General features: G+C 38.3%; 1 protein-coding gene across 2 annotated transcripts in view; it reads left to right on the forward strand.

The window, feature by feature from the left end:
• EMCN (endomucin) overlaps positions 1–21,637 on the forward strand; it is a 128,896-nt gene that overhangs the window by 36,358 nt on the left and 70,901 nt on the right. For both annotated transcript variants that reach the window (XM_052642106.1, XM_052642104.1), the window contains exon 2: positions 11,284–11,403. In XM_052642106.1, coding sequence (XP_052498066.1) covers positions 11,284–11,403 — 120 coding nt within the window. The remainder of the gene's footprint in view (positions 1–11,283; positions 11,404–21,637) is intronic.

Below are 21,637 nucleotides of genomic sequence, written 5' to 3' on the forward strand. Positions count from 1 at the left end.
CCTTCATTGCTGTGTGGGCTTTTCTCTAGCTGTGGAGAGCGGGGGCCACTCTTTAGTTGCGGAACACAGGAGCTAGGGCACACAGGCCACAGTAGTTGTAACTCCCAGGTTCCAGAGCACAGGCTCGGTACTTGTGGCACACGGGCTTAGCTGCTCCATGGCGTGTGGGATCTTCCTGGACCAGGGATTGAACCTGTGTCTCCTGCATTGGCAGGTGGATTCTTTACCACTGAGCCACCTGGGAAGCTCCAGCAACATTTTTATACAGCACCTTGATGTAACCTTATAGCTGTTTCATATATGTGTAGCTTGGGTATCAAAATAAAGTCTAAATTCTTCTAGGAAAAACATATTTTCAATTTTGCTTAGCCTCTATTAAAATAGACAAATGTTTGTTGAGGTAAAAGTCTCATTGGCTAGTAGCTTACTTATGCACTTCATATAGAAAATAACGAAATTATCAGACCAATGCAGACAGAAGAAATCATCATGTAATAATTGTTTTCTTTAAATTGAGGAAAAAAATTAACTGTATTTCATTTGGTTGGAAGTAGGCCAAAGTGACCTTTGCTGTGTCAAAGGGCAATGTGTTGATATGACACTGATAATTTAAAGGAATCAGTCCCTTATCTTTCATGAAGGTTCTGTTTTGATGAGAATATAGAAAGTGGCATCATATTTCATTTATGTATTGTTTTTATATTAATATACAAATATATTTTACTTATCCATGTATAAATTTGTAATATACTGTATTATATAATTAATATTTTGACATATTTTCATGTGTGAGGGAAAATTGAACTTTGAACTTTGCTAATTCTTTGTTACTTCTTTTCAGAAAAGAAGATATAGGGTACAATATTGAGCAAAAATTATGCTATTACTGACAAAGTACTACAAAGAAGGACCTTATCACTATTTATAACATCCAGATTTATGTATTGCCATCACATATAAATATAGGAAGTGGATCTGTATTCATTTATAAGCTGTAATACACAGTGAAGAAACATCTGCGAGTGATAAATGAAAATTGACAATTACTTTATTTCAATATATAATCTGTAAAAGTTTCCAAAAGTCTAAGGGGTGGTATTTATAGGAAGTGGCATTGCATGAAGACAATATGAAATAGTAGAAGTAATACATCCTAAGTTATTGAAATATAAAATTGTCTACTTTACCTTCAGTTCCATAAAGCAATTAATCTAGTTTATTAAGTTATTACCTAATAATGGTATTTTTGAAGGTTTATAAAGAAACCATTCTGTTTCCTTAAAGAACTTAAAACCTTGTCTGAAGTTGTCTTTATGGTTAAAACTGGCTAAGAAAAAATATTTTCTCAGATAATTCAAAGGAAAACTTCAGCAGCATCTCTGCCACAAGTGCATTCCACATACACAAATAGTAGAATTAGAGAAGGAATTTAACTGATTGGTGCCGTGATCTTTAAAACTCTCTTAAATTCATACATTTTCTAAGCTGTAAAATGTATGGATTCTATTACATTAGGATATTTTTAAAAAGTTTGTTCCAGGTTTTAAGTTCTAGAATTTTAAGTTACTGTCATTCAGTGTTTGTGTTGATCTAGAAAAAGCAAGATCAGTCTCTAGTAATGGATTTTCAGTGGACATTAGACACAGACTTGGTAGGGGAAAAGGTAGATGGGGAAATAGTTTTGAATCAGAGCAGAACCCTATGGTCCTTACTCCCCCACCCCCACCCCCTCGCCTGCCTTTTGTCTGTGGAAAAACTTTAGCCAAACAATAAGTTTAATCAGAGAAATGAGAACATGAAGAAACAAAGGAAAACAGTCCAATAAAATGAAATAATAACAGTTTAGTCATTTAGCATAGTTAAGGACCTCTAGTTCCTCCTCAAGGGCCATAGATAATATTCTGAGCCATATCCTGTGAGCTGTCTCATAGATATTGAAACCCCCACCAGGTAGAAGAAGTTAATTACATTATGACCAGATTGTAGCCAAGACATGTGGCAAGAGTGTGGCAAGAGGTGCCATACTCTTGAGAACTGGCCTCAAAGAAATGAGAACAAACCAACCCTGGAACTGAAGATTAACTGTACTTAGAACAGTGAAGATGACACTGGTCAGACCATTGATGGCCAATTTCAAGATGACTGTCAGAGTCAGCCAAGCTGTTTCTGCTTGTAGCGTCTTTCTTCCGTCTATAAAAGTGCTTGACCATTGATTGTCAGTGTGCAGGGGGCCAGGGGTTGTAATCGACCTTTGGACAGGAGTCCACCTTCCCCTCACTGTGGATTGCCAGCATCTGAGATAAAGCAAACTTTCCTATTTATTTATTTATTTACTTCCTCTTTCCAACCTTGCCTCTTTATCGGCTTTTGAGCGACAAGCCACTGGACCCCCTTACTTTTGGTTACAGTTGCTCATTATGACGATGGATGAAATTCTAACTCTCAGAGATTATTTGTGAGTTCCTATAAATGTAATTACAAAACATGTTAAGAAGATTGGAGTCAATGACTTGATCATTTGAAAACAGGAGAAAATATGATACCTGGTTTCTAGCCATAAACTGAATTCTCAAAGTTCTTATTTTGTGATTAAAACAGTGATTTTCCTTAAAATCCCAATAATGCTTCATTCTTTCATAATGTAAGAAGCTTGTGCTTTACATCCCTTGTGCTCTCTCAGTGTAAGCGTATTGGTATAGGGTGGAATGGGGATGAAGCACCATCTGTTTCTCTCAAGAGCAGCAGTCTCTGGTTTGGCACAAGCAAAGCCATGAAGCACAGGTCTCCTTGTTAAATTTATCTTTAAACATTTTGGAGGTAAAGAGAAAAAAAATGCTACCACACCGTGTCCTGTAAAGAGAAAATACTTCAGAATAAACCATTTCCCTCAATAGTTTAGTATAAGATCAAATCAGACTTAGAATAAATTTACAGATAATAGAGTAAAAGCATAATTGATAGTTACTCATACTCTGGTCAATAAAACTTTAATGGCAGTGTGTTTCAGTCACTCAGTCATGTCCAACTCTGTGACTTCATGGACTGCAGCTCACCAAGCTTCTCCATCCGTGGGATTCTCCAGGCAACAATACTGGAGTGGGCTGCCATTTCCTTCTCCATTAATGGTGGTAGTTAGAATAAATCTTTTCCATCATATCAGGAGAGAAAATTTCTATTTGCAATTTTTTTTAAACCTCAATAAGTCTGTTTTTATTTTTCAATTTTAAACACCATTAAAAGATTAGAAATATCCTTTGAAGCTTTAAGTCTAATATGGAAACATCTTATATGTTTGTTTATTTATATGTACATGACAGTATGAATCCTTGTTATTAAAAAGAAAAAGTGAGCTATTTTGTCTCTTTCTTCATCCTTTCATGGGGCTCAAAACATCAGTGTGTCTAGTCACTTCCGCACTTTTAGTATGACACCTTGTCAGAGGCAGAAAGCAGGTTGGGGGGAGTGTGGCTTGGCATGAATCCACCATGCTGTGGCCAGATGTGTGATGGTTAAGAGTATCTGCTCGGGAGTCAAGGGTGTCTGTACTGAAATCCCAACTGTCTTACTTCCCAGTGTACAATATGAGCAAGCTGCTTACCATGTTTCAGCTTCAGTGTCCTTACCTATAAGATGGTGATCATAACAGTATGAGCATTGTAGGGTCTTTGTTAGGATTAAATGAGATAATCCACAGAAAGTACTCACATGCTACCTGGAACATAGTGATGCTCCATATTTATATGGGTTATTTGTCAATCCTTGCCAAAAGAAGAAATGCTCTCTTATTGAACAATCTGAAGAACTAGTAATGGAGACGGTTATGAGTGCTGGGAAATCAGTGGCCAAACATATAGAAGGAAGAAGACGAGGACAGGCCTTACATTATATCTCAGTCTTGCTAAATGAACAGTGAAAAAGAGGAAAACAATACAATGGGAAAGGTTAGAGATCTCTTCAAGAAAATTGGAGATCCCAAGGGAACATTTCATGCAAGAATGGGCATAATAAAGGACAGAAACCGTAAGGACTTGACAGAAGCAGAAGAGATTAAGAAGATACAGCAAGAATACAAAGGAACTATACAGAAGAGGCTTTAATGACCCAGATAACCATGATGGTGTAGTCACTCTTCTAGAATTGGACACCTGGAATGTGAGGTCAAGCAGCCATGTAATTTAAAAGATGCTTACTCTTTGGAAGGAAAGCTATGACAAACCTAGACAATGTATTAAAGAGCAGAGATACCATGTTGCCAACAAACGTCCATGTAGTTGAAGCTATGGTTTTTCCAGTAATCACATACAGGTGTGAGTTAGACCATAAAGAAAGCTTAGGGCCGAAGAATTGATGCTTTTAAATTGTAGTGCTAGAGAAGATTTTTAAGGGGAGATCAAACCAGTCAGTCCTAAAGGAAATCAACCCGAAATATTCATTGGAAGAACTGATGATGAAGCTCCAGTACTTTGGCCATCTGATGTGAAGAGCTGACTCATTGGAAAACACCCTGATTCTGGGAAAGACTGAGAGCAGGAAGAGAAGGGGGCAGCAGATGATGAGATGGTTAGATTGTATCACCGGCTCAATGGACATGAATTTGAGCAAATTCCAGGGGATAGTGGAGGACAGAGGACCCTAGCATGCAGCAGTCCATGGGTTCACAGAGTCACTTAGTGACTTAACAGCAACAAATATCTTAATCTTACTATGTTAATTATGTGGTAGAAATTTGTGGCTAGAAATTTCCCTACTAGTTTGCCTCAAACTATACATGTGAACTTACTGATTTCACATGATGACTTCAAGAGGGCCAACAACATTGGTAAACACAAAAATGGGAGTTTCTAGTTCAAGTTCAACAAGTGGTTTCTCATTCTCTGTCCTCCTCATTCCCCAGTCATGTTTTCTCCAGTTGAATTTCCTTTTAGTCTCTTCCCATTGCTCCAAACAAACTTGTAGGTAAAGTCCCATGTCTCTGGGTTGGTATTTAAAGTCCTTTATAATCTGGTCTCCAGAATTTACCAGATACATCCACCATGTCTTCTCATAGCAATAGCAGTTCAGCCAAACAGAGCTCTTTGCCTGCCTTCAAATCCCTCTCATTTCCCCATTTCATACCTTCACTCATGTTCTTTCCTCTTTCTGTGTGAACATGTTACTTACTCTTCAAGCTCCAACCCCTGTCAACTCTCTCATGAAGTATTCCTTAATCATGCCAGAAGATTAGTCATCTTTTATAAATTCTCACCTCAATTTTTTCTTGTCCCACAGTTTTCAAATTTTTAGCTGGGATCACTGTAAGAAATACATTTTGCACTGGCACACATTTCATTCAGACATATGTCACACACACACACACACTCCTAAGCAAAAGCTTCAAGAAACAATATTTACTCTCATTATTTACAAAACTACTCTAATGTTGTCTCTTTTCTCTTTCATTTGGGGAAAAAGCTCTGACTGCAATACATTAAATAGATTTAAATTTCTCTTTAATTGTTTAATAACTCAAAGTTTGAGAAACACTGTTATACACATCTCAAACAGAGTATTCTTTGTTATTTATTGTGTACAGACATATTCCCTACTATATTAAAATCTCCTTAAGTGTGACTGTTTGGTACAACATAAAGTCTTTCACTGTTTAACTATGCTTTTCATACTGGCTACCAGTAAGTGTGTGGAAGCAAAAAGGAAAGAAGGAAAGAATGAAGTAAGGAAGGGAAAAAAGAAATATGAAAAATATCTCTGGAGTTGTGGATTATACTCAGAAATTAAGGTTGTTTTCTATTTAGCAAGTCAAAGAGAGAAATCATTCAAGCTATTTACAGATGAAATTCCCATCCAAGTAGTATATGCTTCTTTGAATAACTTCTTCAATCTCAATTTAAACTTAGAAATTAGTATTATATCATGGACTCTAAGACAAAAAGAAAGATAGCAAAAACAAAGTGACTAATTAATAGAGCAAAGATAACTTCATATGTGCTATGTTCCTTTTATCTGCTAGAAATTGCACAGCAGGAGGGGAGGGTCGTAAGACCAAGGGTGTGGATGTATCTCCAGAGGTGAAAAAAGCTTTGATTTGGTTTCGGTAAAGCCTGTGAAAAGGCAATGTTGTTCTTGTCTGTACAGAGCATGCCAGTATATGCTGAATATGTCAAGCAATTTCTGTGAGCTCTTTATAAACAAAGTCAGAGCTAAGCACTAACACTCCCAAGCCCCTCAAACCTATAAAACGAAACAGGAAGAACACTCTTATCTTGTGACATCTCAAATATTGCTTTTCACTGACTTTCAAGATTATTGTTTTTTCCTCAAATTCAAAGAGGAAAATTTTGAATGAAATTTAAATTCAAATTTGACAAGTTCTATGAAGGATATTCATTGACTGTAATGACATACCCAATTTGACTGGAGTTTGAACGTAAGTTTTTGTTATTCAGAGTCCACCTTCTTATCAACGTGTGTTTCTCTGACTCTGTATACAACTGACCTTTGAACAACATGTGTTTGAACTCCTTGGATCCACTTGTATGACTGTATGTTTGTGTGTATGTGTGCTCACTCGTGTCTGACTCTTTGCGACCCCATGGACTGTAGCCCACCAGGCTCTTCTGCCCATGGGATCTTCAAGGCAAGAATACTGGAGTGGGTTGCCATTTCCCTCTCCAGGGGAATCTTCCTGACCCAGGGATCAAACTCGCACCTCTTGTGTCTCCTTCATTGGCAGGCAGATTATTTACCACTGCACCACCTGGGAAACCCCATATGCTTGTATAAATGTTAAAAAATTACAATAATATTGTGTGAAACAAATCTTTCCATAGATCACGGAGAAGTCATACATGCTTCACTTTAAAAAATAATATTGCAATGGGCATTTTAAGAGTTTTTGTAAGACGGTGACTTTCTATTGCCAAAAATAATTATTAAAAATAAATATATAATATATATAACATTGTACTGTCTTCACTTCTGTGCTTTTGACTATTACAAAAGGCAGGTTTATGGTGGCTCTAGTGCCAAGAATTTAGGCTTGTAGCAGTTGTTGAATTTTTTAATCTATTGTCTACTAATATATTCCAAAGAGACAATAAGTTTACATATATAGTTAGACACACACACATATATCTATCTATATCTGTATATGTATATACAGAGAGAGAGAGAGAGAGAGAGAAAAGGGGGAGAGGAGAGAAAGAAAGGAGAATGCTATGTCCCAGGTAGAAATGAATTAGTACTAAGATTTTAGTATTTACTAAATACACTAGAACCACAGTCTTGTCTAACTAAATGAAACTAAGCCATGCACATGGGGCCACTCAAGACAGGCAGGTCATGGTGGAGAGGTCTGACAGAATGTGGTCCACTGGAGAAGGGAATGGCAAACCACTTCAGTATTCTTGCCTTGAGAACCCCATGAACAGTATGAAAAGGCAAAATGATAGGATACTGAAAGAGGGACTCCCCAGGTCACTAGATGCCCAACACGCTACTGGAGATCAGTGGAGCAATAACTCCAGAAAGAATGAACGGATGGAGCCAAAGCCAAAAAAAAAAAAAAAAAAAAAATACCCAGTTGTGGATGTGACTGGTGATAGAAGCAAGGTCTGATGCTGGGAGCCACCACGGGAGATCCCCCCCATGACAAGGTCATGTGGAAGAGAACTGTTAAGCAAGGCTTCAGAACTCAAGGGGCTCCCTAGGCTTTCTCGAGCATCTACCCCAAAACCAGAATCTGTCTGTTTTACTATTTCATGACTTTCACCAACTCCTCTGACATTAACAGGGGCTATTCCTGACCACCTTTCTCTGGAAAAACTTAACTTAGGGCTATAGCTAATAAGTCTCCTGGACACAAGAAGAATATTTCCAATCAAAATCCCTCTGTTAGCATTCTAGCTTGCTTGGCAGGTATATCCAGACTCTTGCAACTACGCATATGATTATTTACAGCCTCCCAACTATGAGAGGCACGGAAAGCCTAAAACATAGAGCCTTTTAAAGAGTTAAAAGTTATTAGAGTAGTGCTGGTGTAGGATTTCATTATTGGGCCAATGCTTGTTGCTAAGTTCCCATATCTCTTATCCACTGTGCACCTGGGAGTGCGTTAGTTAACATAGTTGGAAAGTAAGAAAAATAAGTGTAGCGTTAAAATTAACCACATCAGACTTTTGAGCTAATTGGTTCTTTCTTGTAACTCATTGCACCTTTGCTCCATGAAAAATGTAACTTGTTTAATACTTTCTGAGGCTGACATAGATTAAAAATATTAAAAAAAGAGTCCAAAATGCAGTACTTGGATGCAGTTTCAAAAACGACAGAATGATCTCTGTTCATTTCCAAGGCAAACCATTCAATATTACAGTAATCCAAGTCTATGCCCCAACCAGTAATGCTGAAGAAGCTGAAGTGGAATGGTTCTATGAAGACCTACAAGACCTTTTAGAACTAACACCCAAAAAAGATATCCTTTTCATTCTAGGGGATTGGAATGCAAAAGTAGGAAGTCAAGACACACCTGGAGTAACAGGCCAATTTGGCCTTAGAATATGGAATGAAGCAGGGCAAAGACTAATAGAGTTTTGCCAAGAAAATGCACTGGTCATTGCAAACACCCTCTTCCAACTACACAAGAAAAGACTCTACACGTGGACATCACCAGATGGTCAACACCGAAATCAGATTGATTATATTCTTTGCAGCCAAAGATGGAGAAGCTCTATACAGTCAGCAAAAACAAGACCAGGAGCTGACTGTGGCTCAGATCATGAACTCCTTATTACCAAATTCAGACTTAAATTAAAGAAAGTAGGGAAACCACTAGACCATTCAGGTATGACCTAAATCAAATCCCTTATTATTATACAATGGAAGTTAGAAATAGATTTAAGGGACTAGATCTGATAGATAAGAGTGCCTGATGAACTATGGATTGAGGTTTATGATATTGTACAGCAGACAGGGATAAAGACCATCCCCATTGAAAAGAAATGGAAAAAAAGCAAAATGGCTGTCTGGGGAGGCCTTACAAATAGCTGTGAAAAGAAGAGAAACGAAAAGCAAAGGAGAAAAGGAAAGATATAAGCATCTGAATGCAGAGTTCCAAAGAAGAGCAAGAAGAGATAAGAAAGCCTTCTTCAGCGATCAATGCAAAGAAATAGAGGCAAACAACAGAATGGGAAAGACTAGAGATCTCTTCAAGAAAATTAGAGATACCAAGGGAACATTTCATGCAAAGATGGGCTCGATAAAGGACAGAAATGGTATGGACTTAACAGAAGCAGCAGATATTAAGAAGAGGTGGCAAGAATACACAGAAGAACTGTACAAAAAAGATCTTCACAATCCAGACAATCATGATGGTGTGATCACTCACCTAGAGCCAGACATTCTGGAATGTGAAGTCAAATGGGCCTTAGAAAGCATCACTACGATCAAAGCTAGTGGAGGTGATGGAATTCCAGTTGAGCTATTTCAAATCCTGAAAGGTGATGCTGTGAAAGTGCTGCAGTCAATATGCCAGCACATTTGGAAAACTCAGCAGTGGCCACAGGACTGGAAAAGGTCAGTTTTCATTCCAATCCCAAAGAAAGGCAATGCCAAAGAATGCTCAAACTACTACACAATTGCACTCACTTATCTCACATGCTAGTAAAGTAATGCTCAAAATTCTCCAAGCCAGGCTTCAGCAATACGTGAACTGTGAACTCCCTGATGTTCAAGCTGGTTTTAGAAAAGGCAGAGGAACCAGAGATCAAATTGCCAACATCTGCTGGATCATGGAAAAAGCAAGAGTTGCAGAAAAACATCTATTTCTGCTTTATTGACTATGCCAAAGCCTTCGACTGTGTGGATCACAATAAACTGTGGAAAATTCTGAAAGAGATGGGGATACCAGACCACCTGACCTGCCTCTTGAGAAATCTGTATGCAGGTCAGGAAGCAACAGTTAGAACTGGACATGGAACAACAGACTGGTTCCAAATAGGAAGAGGAGTATGTCAAGGCTGAATATTGTCACCCTGCTTATTTAACTCCTATGCAGAGTACATCATGAGAAATGCTGGACTGGAAGAAGCACAAGCAGGAATCAAGATTGCCAGGAGAAATATCAATAACCTCAGATGTGCAGATGACACCACCCTTATGGCAGAAAGTGAAGAGGACCTGAAAAGCCTCTTGATGAAAGTGAAAGAGGAGAGGGAAAAAGTTGGCTTAAAGCTCAACATTCAGAAAACGAAGATCATGGCATCCGGTCCCGTCACTACATGGGAAATAGATGGGGAAACAGTGGAAACAGTGTCAGACTTTATTTTTTGGGGCTCCAAAATCACTGCAGATGGTGACTACAGCCACGAAATTTTTAAGACGCTTACTCCTTGGAAGAAAAGTTATGACCAACCTAGATGATATATTCAAAAGCAGAGACATTACTTTGGCAACAAAGGTCCATCTAGTCAAGGCTATGGTTTTTCCTGTGGTCATGTATGGATGTGAGAGTTGGACTGTGAAGAAGGCTGAGCACCAAAGAATTGATGCTTTTGAACTGTGGTGTTGGAGAAGACTCTTGAGAGTCCCTTGGACTGCCAGGAGATCCAACCTGTCCATTCTGAATGAGATCAGCCCTGGGATTTCTTTGGAAGGAATGATGCTAAAGCTGAAACTCCAGTACTTTGGCCACCTCATGTGAAGTGTTGACTCATTGGAAAAGACTCTGATGCTGGGAGGGATTGGGGGCAGGAGGAGAAGGGGATGACAGAGTATGAGATGGCTGGATGGCATCACTGACTCAATGGACGTGAGTCTGAGTGAACTCCGGGAGTTGGTGATGGACAGGGAGGCCTGGCGTGCTGCATTTCGGGGGTCGCAAAGAGTCAGACATGACCGAGTGACTGAACTGAACTGAACAATAACTTGCTATAAAAACACTTGGTAAACACTGCCCAGAGAATATTTAATTATTTCACCTGACAATGTTACTTTAGTTGGCTTAATTAAGTGTCAAACTTACACATGTATTCCTCACTAGTTTTGTAAGATATTATTTTCTTTCAGAACCACAGACTGCTCCTGCAATCATCTTAAAAATTCATGCCATTGGTGAAAGGCTGATGGAGTGAATGAATGAATACTGAACTCAAGGTTGAATTATTTTACAATTAGAAAATTAATTCCAAAATCATACATACAGTTTATTTTGTTTAAATATACTAGAATGTTTCTCAGCAAAATAAGTGTAAATTTTAATGAAACTACTTTAACACAATTTATTTTTTTCAGAAAACCCAACTGCAAATACTCCACTATCAACAACGTCTAAAGTAACTACCATTTCACCAACAATAAATACCACAACATCACCAAATGATGAGAAATCAACTGTTGAAATATCTACTGAAGGTAGGATTAATTTTTCGTGAAATTTACTCTAACAATAAAATTATCATCCATATAGTTTAATCATAGGAAAATTATTTGGGAATCTTGTATCTTTGGTAAGAAAATCTGGGTTATTTCCCTATTTTGAAATGTATGTGTTATTTTGAATTGAATACAGAGCCCTGAGATCATAGTGGACTTCTTTTTTTGGGTCACTTCTTGTTTCAGAATGATCTTATTGTGAGGGTTATGCATACAAAGTTTATTTTTAGAGAAGATAAATCATCATTTCTCAGTCACAAAAATATCTTTCTAACTATTCTAGTTCCCGACTTAAGCAGCACAGCTAACATGGTGGAACTGTATTAATAAAAGACTGATTTTATTAGTTACTCTGGGATGATAATAGATATGATCAGTAGATTTCAGTAGCAGGGTCATCATTATGGCTACTGGACTGAGTGACACCTGTATCATGTTTTATGGCTCTTGGTATTAAAGAAAATTACCTTATCATCCATGAAAAATAAAGTGAGCCATTAGGATCATTCAGTTAAAAACTCAGGAGATCATTAACCCAGCACATAATGCATTGTCCATCCTGAAGAAAACATAAAATGAGGCATATCATTCAGGTCCAGTAAACAGTGGAGCAGGGGAAATAGAAATGTTTGTTGATTTCCTATGGGCAGAAATATAGTTATCATGCTAAGGTCACAGAAAGACCTAAAAATCATGTATCCTAATAAACAGAAATCTCCACTGCTGTCTTTCTTGCCCTCATATTCCTCATTTAACTTCCATTCTAAGACATACGGAAGATTGATAAGGGCTGGTTCACTGGACTTGAGTGTGATGCTGATACTCAAGAGAAAAGGGGTATTCTGTTATAGTTCATTGTTTCCAAACTGTCTAAATCTAGTGTGAAACCAAACCAACCCTTAGAACTTCTTTACTGAACCAAGAGAAAGTATTACATTACACATTGAGGGCAGCACAGGGGATTTATTCTCAAAATGTGGTACAGTCTGCATTACCAACTTAGGGAAACTCCAAATGACAGCCAGGGAGCCAGGGACCATGAGGCCTTCATCCAACTCTCCACAGGCTGAATTATTTCACTTTTCATTTTAATTTTTACAAAGCATATCTCTCTCTCCATATATATAGATGTGCATATTTTTATATAAAGATATATATAATAAAATATAATATTATATATATATAAAATCTGTATCTCCCTTCAGTCTCTCTGAGTTGCCAAATGAGTCCTTTGCTTAAAATTGTTTGATTTTGATAAAACATATTACTTTTGCAAGCAGTAGTGTGAAAACATTGGTCACTCAGTCATATCCAACTCTTTGCAAAGCCATGGACTGTACCCTGCCAGGTTCCTCTGTCCATGGAATTCTCCAGGCTAGAATACTGGAGTGGGAAGCCATTCCCTTCTCCAGGGGATCTTCCTGACCCAAGGATCAAACCTGCATCTCTCATATTGCAGACAGATTCTTTACCATCTGAGTCACCAGGAAAGCCCTTGTAATCAATAATATCCCCCCCAAAGAACCAGAAAACAGAGAAGGTAACTGCAGATGTTGCATGAAGCCCCAAAGAGTTAAAGTTCCACAGGTTTTCTGGTAACTACTGGGGACATATACTCTCTAAGTGGGAAGAGCCCTAGCTTGCCTACAATGGTCTATGATGAATAACACTGTCTAAATAATAACACAAGTCCTGACCACTATGGTAAGTGATCATGAAAGGGTGGAGGTGGAGGTTTCACTGAAAGAATCCAAAATTGTAATTTTTGATACCAAGAATTCACCTTACCTTTTTCACTTGAAAGAGAAACTCTATACCTACTCATGTGAAACATAAAGGGGGAGAGCTTTACATCAACTTTACCTTTGGCGGCTCCTGTTGAGGGACACTTGATAGAACATTTGAAATCATGTGCTTGCACACACACACACACACACACACATTTCTCCTAATTCCTGATGAGGGACATTTTTACTGCTTTATATTGCCCATGTAATAAAAACTAAACTAATCTGCCTGTTTTTCAAAAGTTGTCCAAGTAAGTTTTAAATTATTCACATCCAATTATGAAAATGGTAATAGACCATAAGAGGTTTTCTTTTTAAAAAATTTTATTATAAAGATGTCCATATGTACCCACAAATAAAGAATACTCTAATTCATCTCTCAGAATCAATAATCATCAAGCTTTTTCCCCATTTGCTTCATTTTTCTTTTTCTTTCTCCTTCATTCCATCTTCCCACCATCTCTTCTTTCCCTCTTTCCTGCTTTGTAACTCCCTCTTTTCCTTTCTTCCTGTTTCTTTCCTTCCTTTATTCTCTCTCTCTCTCTCTTTGTATTTTGCTTTTGGATATTTTGAAGGCAATTCAAACTGTATGCCATTTTACCTCTGCACACTAAGAGTGCATCAAAAAAATAAGAACATTTATTACAAAGCTACAGTGTCATTATCAAATTTCCCAAATTAATACTAATGAATTCAGTTCCGTTCAGTTGATTCACTCAGTCGTGTCCAACTCTTTGCGACCCCATGAGTCGCAGCACGCCAGGCCTCCCTGTTCATCACCATCTCCCAGAGTTCACTCAGACTCACGTCCATCGAGTCCGTGATGCCATCCAGCCATCTCATCCTCTGTCGTCCCCTTCTCTTCCTGCCCTCAATCCCTCCCAGCATGAGAGTCTTTTCCAATGAGTCAACTCTTCGCATGAGGTGGCCAAAGTACTGGAGCTTCAGCTTTAGCATCATTCCTTCCAAAGAAATCCCAGGGCTGATCTCCTTTAGAATGGACTGGTTGGATCTCCTTGCAGTCCAAGGGACTCTCAAGAGTCTTCTCCAACACCACAGTTCAAAAGCATCAATTCTTTGGCGCTCAGCCTTCTTCACAGTCCAACTCTCACATCCATACGTGACCACAAGAAAAACCAAAGCCTTGACTAGATGGACCTTAGTCGGCAAAGTAATGTCTCTACTTTTGAATATACTATCTAGGTTGGTCATAACTTTTCTTCCAAGGAGTAAGCGTCTTAAAAATTTCGTGGCTGTAGTCACCATCTGCAGTGATTTTGGAGCCCCCAAAAATAAAGTCTGACACTGTTTTCACTGTTTCCCCATCTATTTTCCATGAAGTGACGGGACCAGATGCCATGATCTTCGTTTTCTGAATGTTGAGCTTTAAGCCAACTTTTTCGCTCTCCTCTTTCACTTTCATCAAGAGTCTTTTTAGTTCCTCTTCACTTTCTGCCATAAGGGTCATCTCATCTGCCTACCTGAGATTATTGATATTTCTCCCGGCAATCTTGATTCCAGCTTGTGTTTCTTCCACCCCAGCATTTCTCATGATGTACTCTGCATAGAAGTTAAATAAACAGGGTGACAATATACAGCCTTGACGTACTCCTTTTCCTATTTGGAACCAGTCTGTTGTTCCATGTCCAGTTCTAACTGTTGCTTCCTGACTTGCATACAGATTTCTCAAGAGGCAGGTTAGGTGGTCTGATATCCCCATCTCTTTCAGAATTTTCCACAGTTTATTGTGATCCACACAGTTGAAGGCTTTGGCATAGTCAATAAAGCAGAAATAGATGTTTTTCTGAAACTCTCTTGCTTTTTCCATGATCCAGCAGATGTTGGCAATTTGATCTCTGGTTCCTCTGCCTTTTCTAAAACCAGCTTGAGCATCAGGGAGTTCACGGTTCATGTATTGCTGAAGCCTGGCTTGGAGAATTCTGAGCATTACTTTACTAGCGTGTGAGATGAGTGCAATTGTGTGGTAGTTTGAGCATTCTTTTGCATTGCCTTTCTTTGGGATTGGAATGAACACTGACGTTTTCCAGTCCTGTGGCCCCTGCTGAGTTTTCCAAATTTGCTGGCATATTGTGTGAAGCACTTTCACAGCATCACCTTTCAGGATTTGAAACAGCTCAACTGGAATTCCATCACCTCCACTAGCTTTGTTCGTAGTGATGCTTTCTAAGGCCCACTTGACTTCACATTCCAAGATGTCTGGCTCTAGATTAGTGATCACATCATCATGATTATCTGGGTCGTGAAGATCTTTTTGTACAGTTCTTCCATGTATTCTTGCCACCTCTTCTTAATATCTTCTGCTTCTGTTAAGTCCAGACCATTTCTGTCCTTTATCGAGCCCATCTTTGCATGAAATGTTCCCTTGGTATCTCTAATTTTCTTGAAGAGATCTCTAGTCTTTCCCATTCTGTTGTTTGCCTCTATTTCTTTGCATTGATCGCTGAAGAAGGCTTTCTTATCTCTTCTTGCTATTCTTTGGAACTCTGCATTCAGATGCTTATATCTTTCCTTTTCTGCTTTGCTTTTTGCCTCTCTTCTTTTCACAGCTATTTGTAAGGCCTTCCCGGACAGCCATTTTGCTTTTTGGCATTTCTTTTCCATGGAGATGGTCTTGATCCCTGTCTCCTGTACAATGTCATGAACCTCATTCCATAGTTCATCAGGCACTCTATCTAGTATCATTTAAAATCCATTTCAAAGGGCTTTAAGAGCTAAAATCTAATAGAACAGTGGGAGAAAGTAGGAAATGAGTACATTCTGGGGTCTCTGAAGAAACCAGCTGAAAGAATAATGGTGGAGAAGAGATGAAAAAGGGAAGACAAATTCTGCTGTCCACAAACTACTGGGATCCAGGATGAGAAACAAAGTCTGGCATGGTGGAAGAGATGGGGGAAGACATCAGGCAGCTAGGGGTCCATTGCAGATGAAGGAAAATGAAGGAGCAAGAGTGGAGAAGAGAAAGGAACTCTTTCTTATCTGATTTACTTGATCACCACTTATATATTAAGGGCATAAGTTAGTTGGACTTAATATATTGATATTGCCTGTGTTCCTAAAAACAATAGACTTAATACACAGGTGAGGAATATACATTGGAAGGACTGATGCTGAAGCTGAAGCACCAATACTTTGGCCATCTGATGTGAAGAGCTAACTCATTGGAAAAGACTCTGATGCTAGGAAAGATTGAAGGCAAATGGAGCAGGGGGCAGCAGAGGATGAGATGGTTAGATAGCATCCCTGACTCAGTGGACATGAATTTGAGCAAACTTTGGTAACTAGGGGAGGACAGAGAAGCCTGGCATACTACAGTCCATGAAGTCTCAAAGAGTGGGACACAACTTAGTGACTAAACAACAACAAAGAAGACCATGGAAAATTTGCCTCAAATTCTCATATTCTAACCAGTGTATCAGGATATATGGCTTTCTCTTTTCAGGCTTGTGAGGAGTTTTATATGTTGTCTCATTCTTCAAAGTAACCACTTTTAAATGATATAATAATACCATAAAAAGTATATCTATAGTGAAATTATTTTTATTCCCCACTCCTCATGGCCATCAAGGTCATTTTAGACATAAAGGATTTACCAAAAAATACAACATGGAGAAACATTTTTATTTTCATTTTAAGTTGTCCCCATCAGATTTTCTTCTTAAAGGGCAAAAGATAGTTAATTTAAATGTTCATATTTATCTAAAATACATACATTTTCTTCCTTATGACAATGGCAGAAATTCTATCATTAGAAAAATGGAAAACGTGCAGCCAAGATAGGAATCCTTGGAGTGAAGTAGTCACGGTGGCACAGGTGCTGAGAGAGCTTTGCCCAGAGCAGGCTTGTTTTCAGAAGTTTACTCAATTAGAGAGATGGGATTTGATCTATTTCTAGATGTGTATCACATGCTCTGCCCGTTTCATTCAAAGGCCAAATGGCCAGGGTTAAAATCAACATTTGGTCAACACTGAATATCATCATTATAAAAGGAAATTTTAAAAATACACCTGCAATTTCATTATTAAAATATAACTATTATTCAACATTTTAAAAACACTTTATAGGCAGATATTTTAACAAGCTAAATCATAATGCAGAAATAAAACTTCTCAGCACAGATACTTCAAATTTTTGATACTAAATAGACATTCAGTTTTAATTGAGGTCAGTGGAGAGACCAGGGATTTTTGGCCATTTCTTCCCTATAGGAGGCCAGTTGTGGTGGTGTTTAAGATGCACTTTCACTCTAGAAACAAAGATAAAACTATAAGGAAGACTTTTAAAATGCATTCTTGTAAATTTTCTTATATGATTAATGGGGAAAAATAGGCTTGGGGGCCACATTTTTCTCCATATCTTTCTCTTTTATCCATTGTCTTTGTATTCTTTGTGAAGTTTGAATTTAACTTGAACTACTTGGGATATCTCTGTTACTTTTTTTTTCCTTTTTATAAAATTTCAAAGTAGTAAAGGTGACATTTTGCTTGTAGTTTATCTTCACAAGTTATGACATGTTCCAAAATTAGACACTTTCTTAAAACTCTTGTGTTCTAAATGGAATTAAACACAACTCTAAAAGGTTATTTTGGAAAATATTATGAATGATACTTTACTAAACCACTTTTCACAGAGTAGAATTATATTCTTATGATTTAATCTTTTATAAACATTTGTTGACTCAAAATGATGTATCCCTAAAGGATATGTATAGCTATGCGTGTTAAGTCATTTCAGTCGTGTCTGACTCTTTGCTACCTTGTGGACTGTAGCTGACAAGGCTTCTCTGTCCATTGAATTCTCCAGGCAAGAATACTGGAGTGGGTTGCCATGTCTTCCTCCAGGGGATCTTCCAGGGAATCTTCCTGACCCAGGGATCAAACCCATGTCTCCTGCATCTTCTGCACTGCAGGCAGATTCTTTACCCACTGAGCCATCTGGGAAGCTCCAAATATAAATATAATCTCTTAATGTTCATATTAAATTCAGTCTATTTCTTTGGTTAACTATTATGTAGTATTATTAATTTTGTGAATATAATTGACAGACATAACAATCCTCATTAGATATTGCAACACTTAAATTTTGCAATTATAAAGATGCATTTGTACTTCAGAATTTTAACATTTTTAGTACATGAAAAAAATTTTACTAAAATGCTTACCCATATTTGAAAATGAATATTTATACATTAATAATAAATCTAAAATACACTAACCCTTTTTTTGTTATGGAAATTGTTACAGTGACCATATATAGAGATCATCAGCATCATCACAAGATCCCTGTTCACACACAAGTCCCAGGAACATCAGAAATGTACAACCAATTAACTCTTCTATTTTCTAAAGACCAAGATGAAACAGAAGCCAAATAGATTTCTGATGAATACTTGAGCAAAAGCTCAAATTTGTTCCATCTCTTCTCACTGTCAAACATGATAGGTATAAAAGGAAAGGACCCAGAACTTCAGAAACTCAAAGATGATACACATTTTTTCTATTTACCATTATGTGTCCTAATTATTTTCTGTTATCATCTCTGTATCTTCGATTTTCAAGCAGTAAATGAAATATATGCCAATAAAACATAATGGCACAATGATAATTATTATGTAAAAATTAATTACAGGAGTTTGTAGATTCCTTTATTATTTATGGTAAGAATTTAATTAATGTTATTATTGGGACCAAGAATAGTGATGAGGTGAAAACAAAGGCACTATGTTTGGCTGGAGGGGACACTTACTTTACATTTTTAACATCTTTACCTTAAAAAACACACAAAACAAAAAATCTTTACCTTAAGGTATTGGGATCATGTGAGTGGACAATGCAAAATCTCAAACCTAACTTTCAGCGATAACATTTCTGTTGTTGGTTTCTTCTTTTAGATATAACCACATATTGAGTGTAGAAAAATTTTAGATAGTCTCAATTGCTCTCCACATTATAACACACAGAATCTGCCTATTACAGTCACTTTCAGTTGCTGCTGCTGCTGCTAAGTCGCTTCAGTCGCGTCCGATTCTGTGCAACCCCATAGACGGCAGCCCACCAGGCTCCCCCGTCCCTGGGATTCTCCAGGCAAGGACACTGGAGTGGGTTGCCCTTGCCCTCTCCAATGCCTGAAAGTGAAAAGTGAAAGTGAATTCACTCAGTAGGGTCTGACTCTTCGCGACCCCATGGACTGCAGCCCACCAGGCTCCTCCACCCATGGGGTTTTCCAAGCAGGAGTACTGGAGTGGGGTGCCAGTGCCTTCTCTGTTTCTGTTACTAGAATAACCTGTATTCCCTAATAAGCAGTGAAGAAAGAGGAGTGAGCAATAAACCAAACCTTCACCAGCTGCTTAGAGGTGTTTGTCCTCAGCAACCCTCCAAAGATCTTATCTTCCTCTTATGGTTCCCTCCTGTATTCCAGTATACAGCTCCAGCCAGCTTACCCTTGAAAACTTAGGCTGGACCAGGGTTTTAAAGTGTCACGTAAACTGTGCAGAGCTAAATAGTTCCTCCCTCAAACACATAATGCATATATATAAGAACCAAGATTTTATAAATGTCACATAGTAAAAGTAGAGCCTGTGCCCTATTCACAAAGACATTCTAACATGCTTTAAGAAAAAAGGGAATGCTATTATGAGTAGCAAACCAGTCAGTTGTGTTCACTGCTTAAAGATCTTTATCCTTTGGTTGGTCCCTCTATCCTGTATGAGTGCCATCTTCCCTGAAACAGCATTTACTACATGCCTACTCTGTGCCAGGAATTGTTCTTCATGGTAACATAGGTTACAAAGATGACTAAGGGCCAGCTGGAGCATGTGGTGGCTGCAGGGAGTGGGAGGAGGAGCACGGAAAAAACCAAAATGACTTAAGAGTTAGATACTGCCCTCCAAAGCCTTGGAGATGGCCTTGAACAGAGTGGGAGTTCAATATTTCATAAATGAAAAAAATTAATTACATGAGTTTTCAGATTTATTACTCCTAGGTCCTATTGACCAAGTAGTTTTTCTCACTAGGAAAAATAAAATGATTTTAAATCATTTACTTTTACAACTTTTGTTGCATGTTTCAACATACCCAGGTAACAATCTGCAATAGAGATCTGCTTTGGAGGCCTGTTATACAAAAATGTGGCTGAAATGTGTGTGTGTGTGTGTGTGTGTGTGTGTGTGTGTGTGTGTGTGTGTGTGTGTGTGTGTTTACTGGGCCACCTAAGCATTCAGTAATTATATTCCTTAAGGTGGACAAAAATGGGAAATGGAAAAAGTAAAGCTACACAAAAGTTTCAGTTCAGTTCAGTCGCTCAGTCATGTCCAACTTTTTGTGACCCCATGAATCACAGCACGCCAGGCCTCCCTGTCCATCACCATCTCCCGGAGTTCACTCAAACTCATGTCCATTGAGTTGGGGATGCCATCCAACCACTTCATCCTCTGTCATCCCCTTCTCCTCCTGCCTTCAATCCTTCCCAGTATCAGGTTCTTTACCAAGGAGTCAGTTCTTCTCATCAGGTGGTCAAAATATTGGACAGCTTCAGCATCAGTCCTTCCAATGAATATTCAGGACTGATTTCCTTTAGGATGAACTGGTTGGATCTCCTTGCTGTCCAAGTGACTCTCAAGAATCTCCAACACCACAGTTCAAAAGCATCAGTTCTTCAGCACTCAGCTTTCTTTATAGTCCAACTCTCACATCCATACATGACTACTGGAAAAAACCATAGTTTTGACTAGACAGACCTTTGTTGGCAAAGTAATGTCTCTGCTTTTGAATATGCTGTCTATATTGGTCATAGCTTTTCTTCCAAGAAGCAAACATCTTTTAATTTCATGGCTGCAATCACCATCTGAAGTGGTTTTGGAGCCCAAAATAATAAAGTCTCACACTGCTTCCACTGCTTCCCCATCTATTTGCCATGAAGTGATGGGACCAGATGCCATGATCTTCGTTTTCTGAATGTTGAGTTTCAAGCCAACTTTTTCACTCTCCTCTTTCACTTTCATCTAGACGCTTTTTAGCTCTTCTTTGCTTTCTTCCAGGTTATTGATATTTCTCCCAGCAGTCTTGATTCCAGCTTGTGCTTCACCCAGCCCAGCGTTTCTCAAGATGTACTCTGCATATAAGTTAAATAAGAAGGGTGACAATATACCACCTTGATGTACTCTTTTCCTGATTTGGAACCAGTCTGTTGTTCCATGTCCAGTTCTAACTGTTGGTTCCTGACCTGCATACAGATTTACAGGAGGCAGGTGAGGTGGTCTGGTATTCCCATCTCTAAGAGTTTTTCACAGTTTGTTGTGATTCACACATCCAAAGGCTTTGGTATAATCAATAAAGCAGAAATAGATGTTTTTCTGGAACTCTCTTGCTTTTTTTATGATCCGACAGATGTTGGTAATTTGATCTTTGGT

This window comes from Budorcas taxicolor, chromosome 6 (genome assembly GCF_023091745.1).
Source record: "Budorcas taxicolor isolate Tak-1 chromosome 6, Takin1.1, whole genome shotgun sequence".
Classification (NCBI taxonomy): Eukaryota; Metazoa; Chordata; class Mammalia; order Artiodactyla; family Bovidae; genus Budorcas; species Budorcas taxicolor.